The sequence below is a fragment of the Pavona decussata genome, unplaced genomic scaffold, assembly GCF_977016875.1.
Source record: "Pavona decussata unplaced genomic scaffold, jaPavDecu1.1 SCAFFOLD_29, whole genome shotgun sequence".
NCBI lineage: Eukaryota > Metazoa > Cnidaria > Anthozoa > Scleractinia > Agariciidae > Pavona > Pavona decussata.
Genome location: NW_028145452.1, coordinates 1,632,226 through 1,656,980, shown reverse-complemented (window position 1 = coordinate 1,656,980; position 24,755 = coordinate 1,632,226). Strand labels below are relative to the sequence as shown.

The 24,755-nt window shown below is 39.0% G+C and overlaps 3 protein-coding genes across 5 annotated transcripts; 1 reads left to right on the top strand and 2 right to left on the bottom strand.

Moving 5' to 3' along the window:
- Nucleotides 1–6,678: 6,678 nt before the first annotated feature.
- On the top strand, nt 6,679–17,260 carry LOC146484874 (monocarboxylate transporter 10-like). Its single transcript, XM_085104180.1, has 4 exons — nt 6,679–6,745; nt 13,982–14,381; nt 15,490–16,046; nt 16,686–17,260. The coding sequence occupies exons 2-4, from the start codon at nt 14,132–14,134 to the stop codon at nt 17,250–17,252; spliced, it is 1,374 nt and encodes a 457-aa protein (XP_084960306.1). The 5' UTR covers nt 6,679–6,745; nt 13,982–14,131; the 3' UTR covers nt 17,253–17,260.
- LOC146484875 (WAP four-disulfide core domain protein 18-like) lies at nt 8,402–12,911 on the bottom strand. Of its 2 annotated transcripts, none has more exons than XM_085104178.1 (5): nt 12,829–12,911; nt 11,714–11,782; nt 9,850–9,889; nt 9,176–9,331; nt 8,402–8,553 (listed from the first exon to the last, which is right to left on the bottom strand). In XM_085104178.1, the coding sequence occupies exons 2-5, from the start codon at nt 11,768–11,770 to the stop codon at nt 8,537–8,539; spliced, it is 270 nt and encodes an 89-aa protein (XP_084960304.1). In that variant the 5' UTR covers nt 11,771–11,782; nt 12,829–12,911; the 3' UTR covers nt 8,402–8,536. The 2 variants fall into 2 exon arrangements, with proteins under 2 accessions (XP_084960304.1, XP_084960305.1); XM_085104179.1 differs by having other exon boundaries at nt 12,825–12,909.
- A 1,913-nt stretch (nt 17,261–19,173) lies between the features above and the next one.
- Nucleotides 19,174–22,404, bottom strand: LOC146484873 (uncharacterized). 2 transcript variants are annotated; one of them, XM_085104177.1, is made up of 6 exons: nt 22,112–22,404; nt 21,669–21,738; nt 21,202–21,235; nt 20,967–21,083; nt 20,107–20,245; nt 19,174–19,385 (listed from the first exon to the last, which is right to left on the bottom strand). In XM_085104177.1, the coding sequence occupies exons 2-6, from the start codon at nt 21,723–21,725 to the stop codon at nt 19,370–19,372; spliced, it is 363 nt and encodes a 120-aa protein (XP_084960303.1). In that variant the 5' UTR covers nt 21,726–21,738; nt 22,112–22,404; the 3' UTR covers nt 19,174–19,369. The 2 variants fall into 2 exon arrangements, with proteins under 2 accessions (XP_084960303.1, XP_084960302.1); XM_085104176.1 differs by lacking the exon at nt 22,112–22,404 and having other exon boundaries at nt 21,669–21,879.
- Between the last annotated feature and the right edge of the window lie 2,351 nt (nt 22,405–24,755).

Genomic DNA, 24,755 nt, shown 5'->3' with positions numbered 1-24,755 from the left:
ACAAACACTGTTATTTCAAGCCTGTTTGCGTACCCGTCAAAGTGGCGTCGAAAACCGTGATAAGGCCTATTTCTGCTTTATTAGCAATTAGATGACATAATAACGACTGCCATTTTCTTCTACGGTTATACGGTCGAACCTCCCGTGAGCGACCACCCATTTACGCAACTTAAGCAGTTGCAAAAGTAGTATTCTCAATCGTGCTAGCCCTGACTAAGACGAGAACAGATGACATTAATTTGTTTGGAAGAGAACGGAGAGAATAGAGCTCCATTTAGGGGTTTAAAAACAGATCTACACTATTTGGGTCTAAGCATTCCTTTAAAAACGGTTAGCTGTCATTTGCTGTCATGGCTAACTCTCTGCAATAAGTAAAAAAAAAAAAAAATTAAAAATTACTATTTTCGTCAGGTAGCCTTCTTTGGTTTAGTGGATGTGGATAAGGGATATGAAGTAAATGACCCGTCTTCGAGGCGCACACTAATTTGATTTTTTAAACGTCTTTTATCGTTTGAAGATTTCTGTTGTGTAAATGTCATAAGGTGTCCAACCTTGTTCTAGTAACAACCGAAGAAAAACAAACTAGCAAAACAAAGGCATTCGCGAATAAAGCGTAAATACCTGCAGGGATCTTTCTTTAATTTAATCTTTTACCCGCAGTTCAAAACGGCAAACGGCAGAAATGACCACGCGACCATCGGTTTATCCTTCGTTTGCCCCTCGCTGTTTTCAGTTTCTCAGAAAAATTGAAGTTTTTGCGTTAGAATTAAAGGCCAGAATTATCTTGTACTATTTTCACCTACGTACTCATATTTTCAAGAAAACATAAACGCGAATCTCACGTTTGCCGTTTGCCGTTTGCCGTTTGCCGTAAACGTGGTGCTGAATCTCTAATGTCAAGGATATGTGGTCGCTTACGGGAGGTGGTCGCTTACCAGATGTTGCTGCCAAATTCTTGATGGTTTATAGTATTTCCTTTCAAGCCGTTTTAGAGTTTCTTTTTTTTAGATAATTCTTGGTTCCTGTGGTTAGGACAACGGATATACTTGCCCACGTACGGTATATGGAACAAAGAAATGTAGTCTGACCTTTTGTATTAGGTAGTTTTTCTTGCTACGTGTTTAGGAAAAACACCAGTTCTAGTCTACGAGTCACCGCGCTAACGTCAGGTTTGTAACGTCTACCTTTTTGAGTCTAAGATCCCTCAAGTGGACACAGATGTAAGTTTTCATACCTTTTTTGTATCTAGTTGTTACTTTCGTATCAGCGAACGTTAACTTTCGTTTCTATAGTTTGTAATACTAGCTTCTAGTGAGTCTTGTACTTGTTACCTTATAGTTACATCGGATTAAGTCAGTCCTACGTATGTTTTCTGAAGTTAGTAATAGTTTCGTACTTAGTCTAACTATAGTTTTTATTTCGTTATTTCTTAGTTGAGTCGAAGCCGCTTCGCTTTACAATTGCTTCAAATACAACCGCTTCAACGGTACAATCGCTTCACTAGTAACGCTTCATTAACGTCGCTTCGTAATGGTTCAATAAAGGCTGTTTTACTATAGACTTTGTCGCAAACATTGTTGTGAACAACTCAGTTCAAAGCGCGTAAAGAATTTCTGTCAACGTGGGATCAACGTATCGTCCTGTGAGTAACGTTTATTTATTTAGTTTATTTCAGTGTACAGTATAGTGCATGTGTATTTTATCAATTGTTTCAGTGCTAAGCTATTTCGGGAAACACTTCCGGTCAGGCTCCGACTAGACTGTAAGATTTACGGCGTCCACTGTAATGACGTCACATTTTTCAATTTCCGCCCGTGAGATAGCCTCCCACGCAGACGTTCTTAGGGAACGCGTGACGAACCCCCAAGAACGTCTGCGTGGGAGGCTACCCGTGAGAGATGCAGCAGATTGTAAGTGGTTGCCTACGGGAGGTTAAAAACAATTGAAAATTTTAAACAACCATCTCTAAAAGTGGTCGCTTACGAGAGGTGGTCGCCTACGAGAGTTTCCATCTATAGTGATTTGACCTGAAAACGTTTGGTATTTTGGAAAAGTGGTCACACTTCAGTATTTAAGTAAACGGAGCCACTCAAAAGTACCCACTTAATAAATGTATATATTTATATTTAATCGATTCATCACACTTTAGGATTTCATTCACAGACTCAAAAGTCGTAACAAACTTGTACAGCCTATAATAAACGTCACTGCAGGAAACTATTCACTAACGTCTGTGGCATCTGGAGTGAAGGTCGCTCCCCGAGCAAAGAGCTTTTGTCAATTGAATGCTTCCACTTTTTAGTTTCCATTCATCGTTAATTACTTTGTTGTTTTCTGCAGTCTTGGTGTGTTTTTGTTCTGATGCACCCTGTTTCAGCCTCGTTCTCAGGCCACAGCGCGCCTAGCTTCGTTTCGGAGGCTTGGGTTTGAGTTTGATAGCTGAACGAGTGATGTCACATTTGACCACGCGCAAAGCACTACTAGGAATGAGGCTTCTCACGTATTACGTATTATTTTCACACACTGCACCATATCTGCACAGTGGTATTTGTCCAATGTGGTCTACCCTTGATGAAGCCAAACGTTTTATCATAATCACTTAATTTTTCGATGTTAAAATTGACGGAATTCAACCAATAGATAACTTGGGTCCAGCCCGAAGGTAGCGCTAAATTGACGACCTGGTTATTCTTGGCTCATGTAACTGCTAGGATTTGAAATGTCAATGAGTGATATTTGATCATCTTTCATATTCACGGAGATTTTCAAAGCTACTCAAATATTTAACATAGAACCTTTTCTCTAACATGAAAATTGTTTGTTGGGCATCGGGAGGAAAATGTTAACTAATTTCTCCAATGAAGAATAAACTATGAATAAGTTTATTGCAATTTCTCTAAAATTCGGAAGATCTTGAAAACATTGGCTAATTTTTTCAACTTGTAATCCATTTCCATCTAAGGCCCCAGTAAAAGATAATAAATACTAATTGTTAACATTTCTGAACCGTTATTTTAACATTTCCATCGATGCAAATGTGTTATTACGGGGTTTCGAATGGTCCCTTAAAATTATCTGGTGCTCGCAAAATTTGGCCTTTGCTCGATTTGCTCGCAAAAATTAAACGAGAACTCGCAAAATGTTCGCAACTGTTCGCACGCTCGCAATTTCGTAAATCGTGCTTTGTAGCTAGGTTTTTTCGGTACAGAAATAAATTTATCTCAGCGTGGTAGTGAACTCCAATGAATGTGGCTGTCAAGTTCAGTTGAAAACGTGCGCGACAACTACGTAAGTTAATGTAATTATACATGCCATACCGATAAGCTGTAAAAGTGTTGCGTATTGTGGAGGTGTCACAGTCAGGCTACTATAGGAGGGGGGTGAATAGGCGTATGTAAATCCGCCGATCCGCTAACATTAATGGCTGAATCCGTCGACCCGCTCAAAAAATCAACTAAATCCGAATCCGCAAATTGTTTGCCGCGTTCACTTTAATTAGATGATACGCGAGATACAAGACGACTTCAGTTGTTGGAGTTGCCTTGCGTGATATTGTGTTTTAGCGTTGAGGATGACTATCAGCGAAATATTTATGTAACGAACGTCTGTATCGAAACAAAATCTTGCAGATACGAGAAAAAAGAGCAAACTTGAACTTCCTAACAACCAAAATCCAAAATTCAAACCCCAAAACTGGATAAAACCGCGATCCGCTATGATCATAGGATCCGCAGATCCGTTAAAATTTCGCTCCGAATCCAGAATCCGGTCTAAAATATTTACCAAATCCGCCGATCCGTAGACCTATTCACCCCCCTCCTATAGGCGCATTCTAATAGAAATAACGTCTACGCTTTGCTGTTAGCGGAAAATTTACGAAGTGCTCGCTGGCGCCAGTTGTATTTTCTAAAGTACTCGCTAGCTACCCGGCCCACGACAAATTTTCAGATCAACGTAAGTTAATGTAATTATACATGCCATACCGATAAGCTGTAAAAGTGTTGCGTATTGTGGAGGTGTCACAGTCAGGCTACTATAGGCGCATTCTAATAGAAATAACGTCTACGCTTTGCTGTTAGCGGAAAATTTACGAAGTGCTCGCTGGCGCCAGTTGTATTTTCTAAAGTACTCGCTAGCTACCCGGCCCACGACAAATTTTCAGATCATTGCCAGTACCTTGCAAAAAACCCCGCAGTACTCGCATGCTCACGAGTGCTCACAAACTGCCAAAGACCGTTAGATATATACCCCTGCTATTCAAAGAAACACTAAATATCGGTGATACTGCCCCTTTAATACCACGCTTGAGGAGGAAAAAGTAAACCGTGGATGGTAGATGATTCTTGTTGGGGAGGAAAGATTGAGTGACGAGCTAAAAGAGCGTCTGTGACCGCTATGTACAATACTAAAAAATAGGACTCAGTATCTGCGGAGGCTGTGTGTGGCTTAAATAAACTTTCCTCAGAATAAACGTAAGCCTAAAAACGAAGAAATCAATGTCTTTTTAAATTGCATCGTGGGACATTTCACCACTGACCTCGTTTTTCTCGACCAGGGCAATTTTATTATTTTACGCGCACTTCAAGATGAAGGGAAGATTACGCGACGATACAAACGATCGGAGGCAAGAACAATGAACTGACACAAAAGAAGTTTACTGCTCCAATTCGACATGGAATCTGAGGGAAACAGACTGTTTAGTGTCTCCTTCGTTAAAACAAAGTTGTTGTTGTTGTTTTTTAATTCCTAATCGTCAAGCCTGGCAAAGACGTCTTCTATTATTGTGATTCAGAAACTGCTGATGCTGTTGTTTTTACTTAGAAAATTTAAAAATAAATAATTATTTATTTAAATAATTCAAAAAGTGTTGTTCAGTGCCGGATCAGTACTACAAACAGGAGTGTGTCAAGTACATGTACCTCATGCGGCGAGGGCATCCTGCTCCAACATTACGGGCATGAATGAGTAAGAAGTGCAGTGTTCGATTTGATCGCACCATGATTTTAATAACAAGTCAACCTAAACCGGTTACTTTGAAACTATTGATTCAAACACCAAGCTTACGTTAACTAATCATTGAAATCAAAAGAGCCTCTCAGTGACTTGTATATCGATGATTGATCTGCCTTCAGTTGAACGGCAAGTCCTGACAGGTAGGCAAGGCCATAACAAGGGCGTGAATGAAACGTTTACATCCTACCACCGGAGGGCTAGGGGGTGTACTCCCCTATATGGCCTATACGGTAGACATGCCGCTGGATAGGGTATGGTTTTTAGCTCTGCCCTGAACAGGGTCAAGCGAGTCTGTCCTAATCAGTGTCTGGACCCGTCTTAGACAGGGTATGGTTGCAAGACTGTCGTCGAGTATTTAGCAATCCGAGATCAGAGACGTTCATCTATATTTATTTAGCAGGTCATCAGTCAACATTAGATCATTTTCAGGACTAGATATTAGCGCTATTTTTTTTTCAGATATACGGCTAAATAGCCTAAATAGCCTAGGTTTTTGTGTTACCGTAAATAGGGTTTGGGCTTCAAACCCCAAGCGGCACCCCGATACCCAAACATGGGTCAAGTAACCCCCCCCCCTCCTCCCCGTATCCTACGGCCATGATCTGTCTCGTTTTTATACAAGACAATAATTATCAATAAGGAAAATGCGTGGAAAGAAAACACAGACGGGTTCTATTTTAAACTATTACTATGTATTAATTGGAGCTGCAACACATTTTCGATTTAGTCAGCTGAAAAGCCCAAGGTCACTCCCATCCGTGTGTTTGTGGCATATTGTAAAATATGGAGTAGATTGAGCTGGACCGGACTGGACTGAATTTGTAAAATATGGAATGGAAAGAAAAAAAAAAAAAAAAGCAAAAGACAAACAAAACCAAAACAATTTTATTTTCTTTTTTGATTATCGTTACTCACATTTTACTTTCAATGTCCTTTTTCGCCCATTATAAAGTTATTCGAGCCGTAAATAGGTTAATTTTGTATACATAATTTACCTTTTTATCCAGTCTCTCGTTTCGTTTGTATACCGCGACCTTTTAAATACTTTACATTTTTTTAATCGTGTTCCTGACTCAATATCATTTACCGCATCATGTGCAGGACGAAAAGTACAATGTTCTAAAAATGCTAGCCTGCGTTGCAGACCGGTGACCGGCGGTAAATTTCGTCTGAAACCAAGGCTAAAATAGGAGAGCCCCTTTCTGATTTCAGATCAATGGAAAAAAGTGTGAATTAAAGAGCAAATGGAGGAAAGTAAAAATAAAATCGATGAGTAAAAATGGGCGTAAAGGAGCAGTTAAAGTAAAATGTGAGTAATAATAATCAAAGAAATAAAATTGTCTTTGTTCTGTTTTTGTTTTGCTCTTCTTTATTCTTACCAGTCCATGTTTTACAAAACAACGTTTTACAAATCCTCGTTTTATAAATCATCGTTCTACAAATCCAGGTTTCGGCAAATCCGTGTCTTACAAATCCAGTCCAGTCGAGTCGAGTCCAGTCCAGTCCAGTGCGTTTATACGTTACAAGATATGTCGCAACGCCACCGTGACCAAGCCATGATTTAAGTAATCCCATATTTCGTAATGTTTGTCGCATCTCTTCATTTATCTCTTCAACAAGCGTACCTTTGAAACACTGGAAATAAGGAGTTTAAGGGCAAACAGTATTCAAATTCCCGAGTGAAGGAAAATCGACAAAACGTGTCATTGGAACTCGCCTCGATGTTTTGAAGGTGAGTTCAGAAACATTTGCTCTTTGACATGACATAACAGGAGCGTCAGACATTTGACTCTGATCAGTTCAGTAACGCTGGTTATAAAAATCTTGCCATATATATTTATTAATACCGCGAAGGAATGGAGTTTCTTGTACGATTTTATACCGCTATTTTATTAAATGCATGTGCCACGTTTACTATACTATGACTTCCTTTCGTGAAAGATTAACCGTATAACTGCAGCTTGAGTTGTATAAACAGCCTCCTGGTTGTAAAATTGTCTACTATTCCGTTTTGCCTTGAATAAAGCCTCGGCTGTCGTTCGTTCTGTTTAAATCGTCGAGCCCGCGCAACACGCTCATAAATCGCTCGAGCCACGAAGAGCGAGACAAACACAGCGTGACGGGAGACTGCGTCACGCGTGACTCGACTCGCCCATAACTCGCGGCAACTCGCCCGAAACATCTAGATGAACCCCAAGTCATTTAAGAGTCACAACCCTTCGATTTGATATCCGTGAAGACTATTTTGAGATTGGTCAGGAAACGGTGAAATTTTATGTCGTGACCCAATAAACACACATTTGGTCTTAACGACGTTAAGGCTTAAATGATTAGCATCCAGCCATGCCAATGTTTGAAAACAGTTCATCATGATCGGGAGCAGAAAAAGTAAGATTTGTATCATGAGCGTACATTCACTCCAGGAAAAATTTACTGGCATAGTATTTGAGTTTGCTGAGCTATATATTGTAGTTTGTATTGGATAATCATTTTGAAAATTCTTTCGAGGCAAACGCCAGTATGAGTTTTCTTGTGAACTCGATCTATGGACTCGCGGTCATCAATGACAGAAGATCGATTAAGAGGCCTTGCATGCTGTTCATTCATCGCGGAATGGGCTGCACTCCCACTCCAACAGAGAACTATGACATGAAATCAAATTGGAGAAGAATCTAAAAGAGTATTATACACTGTAGGCTCGTTTCTGAGACTTGATATTCTTATACCGAAACCTGGAATTTTAGCTCCAGTTCCTTCAATACCGCTGTATCTGTTGAAACTGATGAAGGCTTTCAAAGCATTTTTAAAACCTTCCATACAATTAGTGTTAAACTTCAGTTCACAGTACTTATAGATTGAATTTAAGATGGTATATAAATCATCATTGTGTAGCAGAGACCTCGAGGGCAATTTCAAGCTAAACAAGGTGTTTATGCCATAATAAACATCAGTGTGTTTTGTTTTCTTAAAAGGTCTTAGAGGCAACTTTCTGTGAAGGGGTGAAAACAAAAACGTCCAACTATAAACCCTGTCTGTATACAGGAGACCCCTGTTTGCCCCCTCAGACAAAAAATCCTAGGTACGGCCCTGATTAACCACCGAGTTCTCGGACAAAGTTAGCCTCCCACGCCTGCGTTCTTTGGGGATCGTCACGCGTTCCTGCCCCAGGAACGCGTGATGAACCCCTAAGAACGTCTGCGTGGGAGGCCAGGACAAAGGCCGTAGCCAACTCTCCTCCACTCTTAGACAAGTTCGTGATAACAGTATGCTTTAAAATTCTGCCTCAACGACTGACCTATTTATTTGCCTAGCCCACCCAACCAGATTATTAAAAATCTGCTGTGATCTTGTTGATGATAGAGTAGACAACATCTAAAACAAACACGTTATTATGTGCTGCCATTTATTTGCTCATTGTTTTTTTTTTTAACTATTTGCTTATTTATCCTTGTGCTTACACGCATGCTATGGCCAAACAGGCATTGTTAAGATAATGTAGCTTATGAGCAACCTTGACAACAATCTAGAACAATCTGGAAACTAAGAAAGGAAAAGAAACGAACAAGTCATTAGTGCAGTCTATCTGAGGAATCTTAAGTAAATTAAGTAAAACATTTACATTTGAAATACTAAAACTACTAAGGTATATTTACAACAGCTCATTAATACCTATCATTATAGTTAATATAGAACGCTAACACTAAAATATAATTGAGAGTAATCTTTAATGAGGAAACCAACATCACGAAAGTGGTTTACAGAAGGGTCCTCTAAAAAATTACAAGAACAAATAAAAACCTAAATTATAAAAACAAGAAACAAGAAATAAAAAAATATATATACAAGAGTAAAAAGTAGAACTATAAAAGGATCATAAAATGGCTTACGACAGTCCACGTTGAAAAGCAATCAGTGTCTCTGCTTCCCTTATTATAGAATTATAATTAACCCTAATTAATCCCTAATTATAGAATAAAGTCAAATTCAGTGGACTCCGGCTACCCCTATTTCAATAAGCCGAAATCAAATTGAAAATACAAAAGCGCATCAATATTTACACCAACTAGCTTGTTCATTTGTGCATAGCTTGTTACTTGATACAGTATATGCTCAGGCAAAATATAAACAATGATGTCAGTAAAGATTGTCGATAACATGTTACCTGGCCTCACGCACACATGGCCACAACCGTTAAAGCAGCATCTCTGATCTGGCGGACAACCACCCTGACCAACTGGCCGTGAAGGGTCGCACTCCTCCACGCAGGCGCCTCCGGTAGGCGGGGGACACCGTTCACCAGGTTTACCGCCTGACCGTACTGCAATAACAAGATGTTTCATGGTATTGAACGAGAATAGCTCATTGTGAATAATTGACTGAATGACTGAGCCCGGCCAGCTTGGCAAAGGAATGAATAAACAACAAGAACAAAAAGATCCAAAAAAAGATGGTTAATGAACAAAGCAAGAGACAGAATAACTGACTGAATGACTGAGCCCGGCCAGCTTGGCAAAGGAACGAATTATAAAACAACAACAACAACAACAACAACAACAACAAAAACATCCAAAAAAGATTGTTAATGAATAAAGTAAGAGACACACACACAAACAGACAGACATTTTTGTGTAGTCACGCAATGTCATACCATACCATAACTTGTTGATTTCACAATATGGACATTAGTAAAGAGACATAGAGTGATAATGAGATAATGATGGATAGTTTCTAAAAAGTGAAACTCAGGTTTCTCACGTCTAAATCAACTCCCTTTATATATTTGCTCTCAAGCCGAGCCAAGTACAATTGGATGAATGCTACATTAATCTTACTCACATGGTTGCCTCTTCTCTAAAGTGGCTGACCAAACTTGCTCCTTAAAAAGGAAAAAAAACCGAGTTTATACTCGGATCACAACCTTACATTAACAAAGGGGTAGTCCACATAAAGTTACGGCTGCAATTCAAAGCATCAGCTTCACAGAACCAAACCAAGAACCCAATGGACTCGACCCAACTCCACACTGATCTGACCAAAAAAATAGGATCTAACACCATTTAACAACGAAATTATTTTGGGGTTGAATCAAACCGTGGGCTGGGTTTGTTGTTAGTTCACATCTCTGTTGTTTGATCGATCCTGGTATCGGTACTGGTCGATCGATTTCTGTAACGTACTATTTTCATGGAATACGCTTGCACAGTCTGTACTCTCTCCACGCCGATCCCCCTCGGCTACAGGCCTAGACCACGTGCAAAAGATAGGGCAAAAGTGTTATATGGGGAAGGGGGGAATTTAAAGGAAATTTTGTCTTACATTGTGACTTAGGCCAATATTTACTATTGTGAGGTGGGTTTTTTGCGATACCGCCTCATCAACTTTGCAACTAATTGTCGCTTTACGCGCAATCCCGAACCTAAAGGGTGAGTGGATCAGTCTCCCTGGATTTTACAGGAAATTTTGCCTTACACTGTGACTTGGGCCAACGCATGAGAGTAATTGTAACCTTACGCTCAATCCCAAACCAAGAGGATGAGTGGATCAGTCTCCCTGGATTTTACAGGAAATTTTGCCTTACACTGTGACCTGGGCCAATGCATGGGAGTAATTGTAACCTTACGCTCAATCCCAAACCAAGAGGATGGGTGGATCAGTCTCCCTGGATTTTACAGGAAATTTTGCCTTACACTGTGACTTGGGCCAACGCATGAGAGTAATTGTAACCTTACGCGCAATCCCAAACCGAGAGGATGGGTGGATCAGTCTCCCTGGATTTTACAGGAAATTTTGCCTTACACTGTGACTTGGGCCAACGCATGAGAGTAATTGTCACCTTATGCCCAATCCCAAACCAAGAGGATGGGTGGATCAGTCTCCCTGGATTTTACAGGAAATTTCGCCTTACACTGTGACTTGGGCCAATGCATGCGAGTAATTGTAACCTTACGCCCAATCCCAAACCAAAAGGATGAGTGGATTAGTCTCTCTGGATTTTACAGGAAATTTTGGCTTACACTGTGACTTTGGCCAATGTATGAGAGTAATTGTAACCTTACGCCCAATCCCAAACCAAGAGAATGAGTGGATTAGTCTCTCTGGATTTTACAGGAAATTTTGCCTTACACTGTGACTTGGGCCAATGCATGCGAGTAATTGTAACCTTACGCCCAATCCCAAACCAAGAGAATGAGTGGATTAGTCTCTCTGGATTTTACAGGAAATTTTGCCTTACACTGTGACTTGGGCCAACGCATGAGAGTAATTGTAACCTTATGCCCAGTCCCAAACCAAGAGGATGAGTGGATCAGTCTTCCTGGATTTTACAGGAAATTTTGCCTTACACTGTGACTTGGGCCAACGCATGGGAGTAATTGTAACCTTACGCCCAATCCCAAACCAAGAGGATGAGTGGATTAGTCTCGGCCCTGGATTTTACAGGAAATTTTGCCTTACACTGTGACTTGGGCCAATGCATGCGAGTAATTGTAACCTTACGCCCAATCCCAAACCAAGAGGATGAGTGGATTAGTCTCGGCCCTGGATTTTACAGGAAATTTTGCCTTACACTGTGGCTTAGGCCAATGCATGAGAGTAATTGTAACCTTACGCCCAATCCCAAACCAAGAGGATGAGTGGATCAGTCTCTCTGTAAATAACACAACTGCTCGCGAAACCAAGTAAAACACTTGTTGTTACTTACAGTCAAGAATGAACAAGCAACAAGCACCATAAATGCAACAATCATTGCACCTTTCATATTGAAGTCGACCTAAAATACAAGATATAGAAAATAAAAAACGTGATAATTCAGAGAAAAAAAGAAGTTATTACCTACATTAGAAGCAATCAAATTCAGCAAATACCGTTTGGGTCTTACAGGAGTATTAAAAGACTTCTTCAAAATGTTATTGGGTTTACAGCACAGCAGAGTATAAAAGCTTGTATGTTGAACCGCTCACGTTCCTTAATGTCCAGTTACTGATACTTAACTCCTTTACTTATAAAACGTGGTTGACACTAAAACGAAGTCTTCTTGCCCCGCCGGAGACGCGAGCGAATGTCCACGTCAGCTTTGCCTTTAATCGTATTCTGCTGTAAAGTTTTTTTTTATTGAAGGAGTTTTTTCACCTTTTGGATTGAGTGTAAAGTTGCCTGAACTGAATATAAATACGCTTTCAGTATTTTGCACTCCTGCATGTCAAGGTTTTTCATTCCTTTTTAGGCGCGCAACAAGCAAGTTTTAATCATTTTTATACAGCCAGTTGACGTACACGGCTATTAGACCAACAGATAAATTAGTGATTCAATTGGTTTTGAAGGTTCTAAAAATTTTAGATTAAACTGCATTTTAGGCTGTTACTGCATGAAAACGCTTAACAAGCCTTGGTACGTAACAAAATGTTTACGCATACGAAAACCTCGGCGGATTATATTCTATTGTACCAAAACGGTGCTAAACAATTGTAAAATATTATTTTTATCTGCGTAATTTTCGCTTCTCAGGAGCACTGGTAAACTTCTGGATTTGTTAGTTCTTATTGGTTTTTTTGAGCGAACTCATATATACCTGCAGCTCTGCCATTGATTTTGGTCCCATGTGTAACTATGATAATACTTTGCTCTAATTACTTAACTGAGTGAGCCCATTCCTTATAAGCCCAGTGGTTTCCCTTTGGCTTCCTCGCCATTAGTGTTGAAATAATTAGTTTTTCTTGCTTTTGTACAATTTATGGCAAAACAATTAAACTGAACTGAACTGAACTACCAACCAAATATCCTCTCTTGCCAAACGCATTTAACCATTCTCTGACTTACCTCTGCGAAAACGCCCAAACTGAAATGTTCTCGATGGATACTTCGTTCGAAGTGAGCTTTCGTAATTGATAATACAGTTTAAAGAGATGTTAATTTTAGACGATAAATGCAGCTAAATTCATTATCAACAGGGAAAATTAAAACTTGATTGACATTACTTCATGTACATGACACACTGCACGAAAACTGTTGATGAATGTCATAACGTTTCTTCATAAAAAGGTTCTTTTTCAGTGTACAGAATGAAAACTGTAAAAGAAAAGGTCGAATTTTGTGAAAACGAAGAATGTTTTAATTAAATAGTTAAAGGTGTTAAAGCAATGATTTAACACAATACTTGAACCAAAGTACTAATTATACTAAATTTCAAGCACGTCAAAATAATTTCTGTAAAAAGCAATTTCGGAGAATTTTATGACAGTACACACAGACAGTGTTTGTCAAATTTACCGAAAGTGTCAGCGATCGGTCGGCATCACCAAATACAGCTGATTTCAACTTAAAATGGGGTACACAAATTATGACATATTATCGCATTAACGCGAATGACAACTGGGAACGAAAAACGATTAGCTTTCAAGCCGTGATTATCCAAGGCGTGCAAAGTCTTGAGATAAAGCTAGCAGATACAACCTACTGCTCTTAAACTAAAGACTTTTAGCATTTTTTTACTTAACGAAACCGTTTATTCGCAATCTTGGTCAATCTGGCATTCTCTGCCGATCTCTTTGGTTACTTGGCTGACATTAAAATATTTGCTGCATATTTTGCCTCCCTTAGTTTCTTTAGCTGTTGGTAACGCCTTCAGCTGAAGAAACTATTCAGAGAAAGATAAACATCAAATATTTTCCCAGTAGTTATCAACAGATATCTCCAACCAATATCCGTAACCACTGACTACAGTAGAACCCCGTTAATACGACCACCTTCAGGCCGAGAAAATGTGGTCGTAATAACGGGGTGGTCGGATTAACGAGGTTGTAAAACTAAGGAAATGACTGGAATTTCAGTTCGTTCGGGGCAAAAAAAATTAATGGTCGTAATAACGAGGTGATGGTCGTAAGGCAGTGTTCTACTGTACACCCAAACCTCTTACCCCCACCCCACTCTTCACCGAACAATGTTATCGAGTACTTTGCATTTACATCTACAGGTCATCCAAATAAATTAGGGCAGAAAATAAGGAAATTACAGAAAAAGGAAGTCAGACACTCCCCAAAAGTCCTGGCCGTTAAATAAGTTACTGGATTTCAAAGACAGTCGAGAGCTTCTGACATACGAAGTTTTTCGAAGACAAGTGCCAATGACGACAGAAGATCTCAAAGAAGCATCAGAGGCTTCGAGGACAAGCGCATGCGCTATCGACGAAACCCAACTTACATCACAACTGGGAGAGCGGAGTGAGGTCAATTACCCTCCCGAGGGAGGGTGGAGATGGTCTGTCTGTTTAGGCGTTTCTATAGTGAATTTCTTGACCGTTGGACAACAGAATGCGGCTGGGGTGGTGTATGATGCGATAATGAACGAGTTTTCGACACCAAGAGGAGAAACAGGTATTTTATTTGGTTCGGTTGCGTTACTATCTCTCGCACGCTTTCCTTCCACTTCTTATTAGTATAAATCTCCTAGTACTCTTTTACGAATGCCGTTCTCTGATTGGCTACGCTACCCGTTATCTATTCTGTGATATATAGTGAGTAACGGTTGTCAACAAAATTCAGCCCGCTTCTTCGCGTTTTCGAAGTGTCTGTGAGGAGGATTTGGATAATTTACTTGTTAAGTTTTGAACGACTAGTAGATTTATACTGAAACATGCCAATAAGATTATTCGCTCTTGATTTCTTTGCGTGATAGGAATCTCGAGCTCATAATCTAATTGTTAAATAGAGCGATTTTGAATTTTTTACATATTTTTTTACGTAGTTATCCCATAGTTACTTAATTTATAGTGTTATGAAGTGGAATTTCATCATGTAGTAATTTAGATGAGCCGAGTTGTTTCAGATGCATGACTCAAAAACTTGTGAATGTCATGTTAATCTTATGACCCAAGGTTTAGTTTATCCTACACAGTCAAATGTTTAATGTTGCCGTCTATATTCTAGTTGACTGATTATAACTTTTGTCTTTTAACGATGGCTCTCGAGATGGACATGCTTGGCAATTCTTGCTGACCTTGGCTTGGATCACAGTGAAAATTCCAGTCAGACTTAGTTTGTTGTCTTTCAACTGTCGTTCTTTCCAAGTTTTTCATTGAATACCTGTTATTTGTATGTGTGATCGTGTAGGTTATTTGGGTTTTCTTAGTTGAGTAGTAAACGGAATTCTGAAATGTGTCCCCTATTTGCGGAGGGATCACCCTCTGCTAAACGCGTCATTCATTCATTCGTTCGTTCGTTCGTTCGTTCGTCCGACCGTCCGTCCGTCCGTAGGTCCGTCCGTCCGTTCGTTCGTTCGTTCGTTCGTTCATTCATCTATTCGTTCATTTATCGCGTTCGACATAGAAAGAACACACTCCTAATACAGATTGGAGTCGAGACTGTATGAGACATCGTTGATTGAATGAATGGATCTTGGGACGCGTATCTGGCGAGAGGGCCCGATGTAATCGAACGCATTCCCTGATCTTTGATTATTACTTGTATATTTTCATGTTTTCAGCTTGGGTCACTTCCATAGCCTCAAGCATGATGTATCTGTTCGCTGCTCTTGGCACTTCCCTCGCAGATCGTTATGGAAGCAGAATAGTGGTGATCGCTGGTTCATTTGTCTCCGCCTCAGGCCTCCTCGCCAGCTCCTTTGTAACATCGCTTAAACCTTTGTACGTAACCTATGGGATTATTTGGGGACTAGGAGCAAGTCTCGGCTTATTCCCCTCGCTTGTGATGCTGACCATTTACTTCAGAAGGCGCCTTACCTTTGCATCCGGGATAGCTCTGGCAGGGGCCGCGTCAGGGGGCCTGGTTTATGGTCCTATAACAGAGATGCTGTCCTCAAAGTTTGGTATTTCGACCATGTTCCGGATACTTGCTGGTCTGCAGACATTGATGCTTTTAAGCGCCTTGACTTTTAGACCCATAACCATAGTAACAGGGGAGAATCAGCGACCACGTGATATCACATTTGACTTGAGTATTTTCAAGACCAGAGCTTACTGCATATGGGTCGTGGCTAATTGTACTTTTATGATTGTGTTCCTTGTGCCTTTTGTCCATTTGGTAAGTGCTGCATTGCTCCTCTTTCCTTTTGATAGACTAATGGACAAAGTAACTCATTGATTTATTGATTAATTGCCTGACTGACGACTGACTGATTGATTGATTGATTGATTGATTGATTGATTGACTGATTGATTGATTGATTGATTGATTGATTGATTGATTGATTGATTGATTGATTATGTGCTTCTTTGCTTATTTCATTCAGTCTGGAAAAAAGGAAAAGGAAAAATGTGGATTGCCCAGAACAAATGCATGAATTTAGAAAAGGAGTTCGCTAGATAATGTAGATACCTTGTTGGAGAATTTTAAAATTTGGAAAAATTCCTTTTTAATGCTCAACACTTTAACAAACCATAAATGAAAGTGACACCCTAGACCACCGGGAAGTACGTCTCCCGCGCTTTGCGAATTAGTGATTGCGTACGACGTAGAAAGAACGCACTCCTAATGCAGATTGGAGTCAAGATTGTATGGGACAACGTTGATGGAATGAATGGATCTTGGGACGCATATCTGGCAGCCCCCGCAGATTTTGCAGGCTGTTCATGTATGCAGCCTAAAATAGTCAACTGCGAAGCCTGGTGGCTTAACAGCAATTATCTTCCCTTACTAGTGCAACTTTTTCTTTCCTCGTAGGTCCGCTTCGCAGAAGACAAAGGCATCAGTAAATCCAAGGCTTCTATGTTAACTGGTTTCATGTCAATAGGAGGAGTACTCGGCAGTTTAGTCTTGGGTTCCCTGTGCGATTACCCACAGTTCAACCGACTAAAAGTCTGCCCAGCATCCGTGCTTCTCATGGGTATTTTCTCTTCTGCCGTTACCGTGGCAACCAGATACGAATGGATTAGCGTGTACGCGGTCACGTTTGGTTTTTGCGACGGTTGCTATGAAATGCTAATTCCGGTTATTACCAGAGATCTTGTCGGCGTGCAAAAAGTTGGTCTTGCTATTGGCGCTTTGTATTGTCTGATGGCGTTTCCAAAAACGCTGGGTCCGCCTGTAGTAGGGTGGATTTTTGACGCCTCGAAAAGTTACAGCATCTCGTTTTACATTACGGGGGGCGTTGCCACGTTAGCAGCGGTCGTTATGTTTACACTTAACTGCGTTAGGCCTGTTGATTACCCGGATGGAGAGAACGAAAGGCTGTTGTCGTCACCAGAGTTTGAGGAATCGGGTTCACGAAAAAGATTGTTATACACTTAGTAGCTACGGCTGATTATTATTATTATTATTATTATTATTATTATTATTATTATTATTATTATTATTATTTAATACTGTTAACGTGGGTGGGTAAGCATTAACATATTTATTTAAATTGGCTTTTTGAAACTCTCGTCATGCGTTTTACACATGAGCCTCTGGCTCGGATATAGAGGGCAACCTCATTCTACGTGTGGACATAAGTAAATTGATTGAATTAATAATAAAATTGATTGAATTGAAAAATGGCACAGCTCACAATTTGATTTACTGAATTGTGTTTTCAAGAAAAATTCCAAAAGAAAACTATTTGTAGGAAAACGTTTGCGAAAGGGGTACGAAATAAAAAAAAACGTGTTCACACTCAACCGTCTTTTTAGCGACTGAGACTAGCGGTATAAATTTGTGAAAGAGTCGTAGAAATGAAAATTTCTTCTGGATTTATTTTACTACCTTGTTCAGACCGTATAAAGAGAATATTGACATCGTTCTTTATTTTATAAATTAAACCAATATCTGCCAAGTCACTGAAGTCAATTTTATTTAACTCACACCGGAATAGAACCGACTGAGATGAATATTTTTTTGATAATTGCATGGGTCAAACACATTAGAATAAAGGATACAGTACATACAGTAAAGAGAAAAAATCAAAAAATAATTTTACATTTCATTGTTACGAAAAATAGATTTAAAAAAATAGGAATGAAGGAAGAAAAAACTTTCTGAATACTATGATAATGTTAACTGTGTGAAGTTTGGGACACCCAACTACCTAATACCTTGTTCTGAGCAGATCGGCTATCTGGAGTGGCTGTCATTCACCATGTCTCTTGTGTTCGCAATGTATTCAGTCCTTTCAGTGAAGTTAATTATGTGAAGGAAAAACTTTTCCCAGATCTTCAAGTTTATTCTGTAGTCGGTTGTAAATCGCGAAAATCAAAACCCGAACAACGCAGAGATAACCGCGATCATGGCGAGATCACATCGAAATTTTTACAAGGGCATGAATAGAACATACCATGCATGTTTATTTATTACTATTCTAACTTGTGCAACGGGACACTATTAGCACACATTCAGTATAACAGTTATGATAGTATTTTCTGATATTTGCCTCATGCGCGGCGAGTAGATTAAGGGCACGCAAGTTGTTTTCTTCCTGTAAGATTCAATAGCAAACTCTCACAGTTCTTTTTTGCCCGACAGTTGTGTAGTTTATAAAGCAGTAAATTCGCATTTTCAGGGAAAAAATTGCCCAAACAAAAGCGAACACAATAGTCCTCTAGGTTCATTGTTTCTATGATCTGCCCTGAGTAACTTAATGAACAAACCAGGACAACCAGCGTTTATGTCAACCAATGAATTTCGTTCCTTTCATGCGTATTTGAATAATAATGCCAACATGACAGACCTTAGATATTTCATTTACTGTAAGTAAATGTCGCGAGAACAATAGGGATTCTGGGCGACGTTCAGAAACTTATCTGGGCAGATTTTGATATCATCGAACAATGTTCTTTGAAGTTGATGTTTCCATGGCAATCCAATTTTCTCCGGAAGGTTTTAACGAAATTGAAATATTCCTGTTTTTAATTTAATGGTCACCTGTTTTGGCTTCCTAAAGTTTTTGAGAAATCCTGAAATCCAACATGGCGGATCCAAGATGACAGTCTTCTGGAATTCATGACGTAATCCCACTTCAAATGACATCATCATTTCCTATTTTAACCTCAACGACTTGTCCTCCAAGTTTCACTGCTGTAGCTAAAATACTTTTGTAGTTACTTTTGTAGAATCAGCCCCTCCCCACCTCTCCCAGGGGTGTGGGTGGGAAAAAGGTAAGTTACATCGGGGGCGGGGAGGGAGGGCTGCAAGCAAGCACTTTTTTTGTCCTTGGGTCTGATGTAAATACTGTACATCAAGAAAGGAAATCGCACTAAAAGGCAAACATAAGGTAACGTAACTTTATTTAAGTACAGTACTTCATACTGATTCCCGCAACATTTATTGCTATAAACATCGTAACGGTTATTGCACGTTATGTTTCCTGAAAAGCTTTATCAAGGCTTTGTCCATTCTAGCCAGCAATTTTCTGGAAATGTACGCAAGAGGAACTAGTTGCAGTTTGCGCTGAAAATAAAATAAATAAAATTAAATAATCCAGTGAATGACCGAGGTTGGTCAGGCCTCAGTTTACTACAGATTACTGTGCCATCTCGTTCCAGGATTCAGGGAAAGAGCTATGTTTAACAAGGTGATTTCTAGTCTGTTAATAACATCCAAAGTGTGACAATTCAAATGAAAGATACTGAGTGGCACTTTTCTCTTATGCTGTACAAGGTTGTTCTAACTTTTGTTACTGTGGATGAAATCCTAAATGCGAATATTCAAAAGTTGAGCTGTACTTTCCTGTGGTGCTGTTTATTATGCTGTACAAGGTGGTTCCAATTTTTGAGTCTGTAGATGAAATCCTGAAGTGTGACCATTTAAATGAAAGTAACTGGGCAGTACTTTCCCGTGGTGCTGTTTATACTGTTATGCTGTACAAGTTGATTCTAACTGCTGATTCTGTGAAAGAAATCCTCAACTGATATGTCAATTCAAATAAAAGATACGTCCAAAAAAACCAGCACTTATACACTCATGTCCTTGCTCTTCTCAAACGACTCAAGATAAAACCCTTTGCTCGAAATTTGATCTCATGATATGTAGGTCGTGTGTTCGGAGAGTCAGTGGTTGACTCTACTTCATAAACGTTACACGAAACGTCCATCCATAGTAAACATTGAGGTGTTTAAACTGACTATGGATTATTATTATTTTTTTGGTTTTTATCAGTTCAAATACTCACTGGAGAATATCGCACTTGCAGCAAGTACGAAGACAGCCTTCCTTGTATTTTCTTTTCCTGCACTCCGTTGCATATAATACTGCTCGGTAACATTCATAAGTGGGTATCAAATCGCGGCAAGGAGACTGACCGGGTGGATCTTAAGTAAAATCAAAAATTGATAGTATATTACAGCACAGTACAACACAGTATAGTTACTGTCCGGTCAACACAGTACAGTACAAACTTATTACTTACTAAAAATTTGAAGGTGACATGCCAGTGAATGTTTTTTGTTAGTTAGTTTTTTTGTTGTTGTTGTTTTATGTTTTTTTTTTTTGAGAAATTAACTATATACAACAACTCTTGCCACACAGCCAAACCTGTAAATTTCAGTTTTTGTAAGTCTATTTCTTCGAGAATATTCAACATTTCATCCTAATATTAGAGAGATTTAGCATCGCGTTTATGGCAAACGCCAGGCTGAAATTTTCTCTTTGATGAAAAACAATAAAGCTTTTTTTGGTTTAAGCTTATCTCCACCCAGTCGGCGACAGCTATCGAGCAAAAACGAAAAAGAGAGAAGTGAGTACGAGAAACACAAGTTTATGCATTTTAGAACAAACAGCGGCTTGACGTTTCCCGTTTGGTGTTAGCCGTAAACGCGAAGCTAAACATCGATTACCACTGATAATGATATGCTTTTTCACTCCCTGATGTCTATTTGTAAGTACCTCGAATAGCCCTTGCTATAATTGTGGGTACTTAATATTGTAATCTCTTATAATAAATTGTTGTTGTTGTAGCGTGTTTCTCAATATATGCTATTGAGGCAAACGGTAAACAACAACGACAGCAAAGTTTCTTCTATTTAAACTTACGGAGGCATGGATCTATTCCACAAGTGACGTCGCATTGTCCCTTGTATACATGACACCAGTATGAAGGGTAGTCTTTCTTTATTAGTTTATTGCAATCGTCTCTTTTGTCTCTGCAATCTGTTAAATTTTAGCAAACAAACTATGTTAACAAGAACATGACTGGAATTGAATTGCAAAGTCAGAGCAAGTGCTGGTATCGGCCCACCCTTAATATGTAAACAAAATATGCACTCACTCTGTCTTTTCACGACAGCTGACCAGACCTTCTCCTAAGAGAGATAAAATTTGTTAATATGTAATGTTTAAAACACGAGCAGCAGTGTTTTATCGGGATTTAAAACCACGAGGTACAGCCGAGTGGTTTTAGACCCGATAAAACACGTGCTGCGAGTGTTTTGAACGGCTTCAAAAACATTCCAGGAAAAGCGCGTGTCAAGAGAGTTCATAACAATGATGTTTTTGTGAACGTTGGAAATTAGTATACGAGAAAACATTAACCACCGCATATTAATAAGGAGGAGGTTTTATCGGGTTTTAAAACCACTGCACGTGACGTTTTATCCACCATTTGATAGGTCGATGGGCTTATGAATTATTAATGAGTTTTTGAAAATATGATTATCGGAAACATTTCAATAAAATAAGCCAACAACCATAACCATGAAACCAATCGCTAAATAAAATCACCAGCTTGTTACTTACATTTACGAAGCAGCATAAAAACATCGCCAAGAATACAGTAATTATCGCACGGTTCATTTTGATATCAACCAAGAATCCAAAGATATACGAGACTAGAAGAGATGAGCATATGGATTTTAAGGACATAATTAATATTACTGATCACACAAACGGTTTTAGTGAAAATTTGCCTGTGTGTTACATAAATAATGAAGCCTTAAAATTTTTAGCTTTCAAAATAATAACGATTGAATCCCTATATATTTAAGATGGTCGGTTATAATTTTGTAAGTGATCAAGAGACACAAAATACGCGGTACAGCTTCATAAATAATATTAATATGACTAACGTTCTCTTTTATGTTTTCAAGCCAAAAGGTAAAGCAATTTTATATTTTAACGTTTAAACGCATAAAATTCAATTGACAATTCGCTTACTGTAATCTATTGTACGCTCACTCACCTTCAGAGAACACCCAAACTGAATTATTCCGGATCAGATATCTCCCTTTAAAACGCCTACCTGATTCACAGCAGACTTTAAAATGGTTATAACGTTGGGAAGCTATTACTAATACAGCTGCTTAAATTTAATCTCAGAAACACACATTACCATTTAAATAGGAATAGCATAAGCCCAGTAATTACAAACACATGAGCCACGTTTTGTACGAAAATTAAGAAGCACCCGATAGAAGAAAAAGAAACTCAGCTAAATTTTACGGCCTTTTTTCACAAGTCTCTGTTTTATTGTACCCCCGACTGTAAACTTAAATTTTGAAACTGCATGCTAAGGGAAAAAGCATGTTGATACAAAATTGAACTAAATTCAGCAACATAAGTTAAGTAACTTTGGTGGTGTAATATTTTTAAACATTAAGTTAAGACTTAACAACGGATAACGAAATAGTCTACAGTCATTTGATTCTTCTTCTAAAATTCTCTATCATTATTGTGAGTTTTCATGATTTACGGTAGTTTTAATTAAACATTTGGGTAATTTAATGTTTATATAGCTGAATTCAAGATCATAACAACAATATCAACATGCTAATAGCATCCAAGCAAAGAGTTTGACAAATTGCACGCAATCATTTTATTGGCTTGCCGCGATGTTCCCAGAACGTCCCAGACACGAGACCTAACATACAGAAACCACATATTGTCCTTAAACTTGCAGCAGAACAAACACGATTCAAATGAACAACAAACGCGTTTGTAACCTATGATCGAAATCTAAATTCTCCAAACATGGACGCGGCGTGCCCTGGTTGTTAGGGTTCCTGACATGTACTCTGGGAGTCCTGGTTACACCTCCTTTTCTGACCACTAGAGTCGTTCTCGTTCGTCCCGTGTTGACTTTTGTATTATATGCATAATATGCTTTAATACAAAAAAGTTTGGGCTTGTAATTTTTGGACTTATAAATTCAAAAAAGACAGTTTCGGACGAACATTTCAGACCTACTAACAGTCTGACAGAGAGGATACAACGTGTATATAGAGCGGTTTTCAATCGAGTGTTGAAAGTATTTCGCGTTTGGTTTGGTCATTACTACGCTCTGTGATTGATTAACAAAACTCGCACCACTTTCTCAACCAATGGGAATCCAAACCAAAACCAATAGTGTTTTCACCGCACGTGTTTTTCCGCGCTAGGCGCCGGTAACATATATATTTGCTTCGAATTCTGATTGGCTCGATGTGTTGTTTACATGTTTTGATTGGCCAGACTAATTACTTATGGTTTTTTGGTTTTATGTCACTGAATTGGAAACCGCTCTATCTAATGTTCAATTCACTGATTACAGTTCCGTTCACATGGTCCAGTTCGAAAATACTTGAATCTAAACGACACGAAATATTTTGACCAAAAACAGCACAAATCATAATAAAAAGTGCACTAAAGCTAACTCCTAGTGTGGCGGACATTGTTTAATCATCGATGCTGCTCCATCAAATTTCAAAACGTGTAGTTTGAAGAAGACAATACTTAACTCTTAAACGTGTTAAGCGAATGGAGTACATCACACTGCAAAGCATTTTCGTGAGCCTTATTAATGTTGTAAAACGCTTAAAACTGCAGTAATGTTCTTTTACTATGTTTTATTTTGGACGGAAACATTTCCAAACATTTTATTCATCCGACCTCGTCCGGAACTATGTTGTGATCAGAGTAGCATGCTAGTCTGGCTCCCATCAGTTAGGATTTTCAACCTGTTATGTTTAATATAAATTTAGATAATTCAATAATAGTCAATAATCTGGGCAGCCATTTCCACTATACCCATACATTAATTTTGTCGGAGTGAAGAGATAGGGAACGAGAATAGACATATTGTCATATGGTTTAGTTGTGAGTCCGTCCTCCAAAGACGAAAAGACGGACTCCTTTCTCTTTTCCCAGCTTTCCCAGCACTTGTTAATTTCCTGCCCTTCGAATGGCGCTTGGAAAATTGACAGGATCAGGATGCTGCAAGGATAAATTACACCTGCAAAGCTTCATTATGGGAGGGGTAGGTCTGTATATTCTGTTTATTTTCTGGTCTTAATTTCTACTATCGTGGATAGTAGATCATTATATCCAAAATCTCATGGTCAATACCTGTGAATCAAAGTAACGTTAAAATGACTCCATTACATATCCACTATCCCTATAACATTTCGCAGATACTTGCTAGTATCCCCTGATATCCCGTTAACCCTTAGTGGTGAATCATTATTGTCTGTATTGCAGAATCTCACTTTCTCTAACCTGAGGCTCCGAAATGCTTGTTACTCAGCTATTCTTTCTCAAAGAATAACAATGCTAACCTTCACCCTTTCACGTACAGCGGAATCAAACATGATCAAAACACGAGTCAGGTTAACCAATTACGCTTACGAACGGGATTTTCTCAAAGCATTAGCCTTTTAGATGATGAGTAGTAAACATGACTCAGCTTATTGAATGAAATGAGAAACGGACGAAAGTTTTTCGAAGATGGGTCACTTTTATGTTTTCCAAAATTTCTCAAACCTTCAAGGGCTACATGACTGCCGTTTATCACTGAAACAATGGCTGGATGATGATCAGACAGGAGCCCATTAATGGGCTCCTGGATCAGAT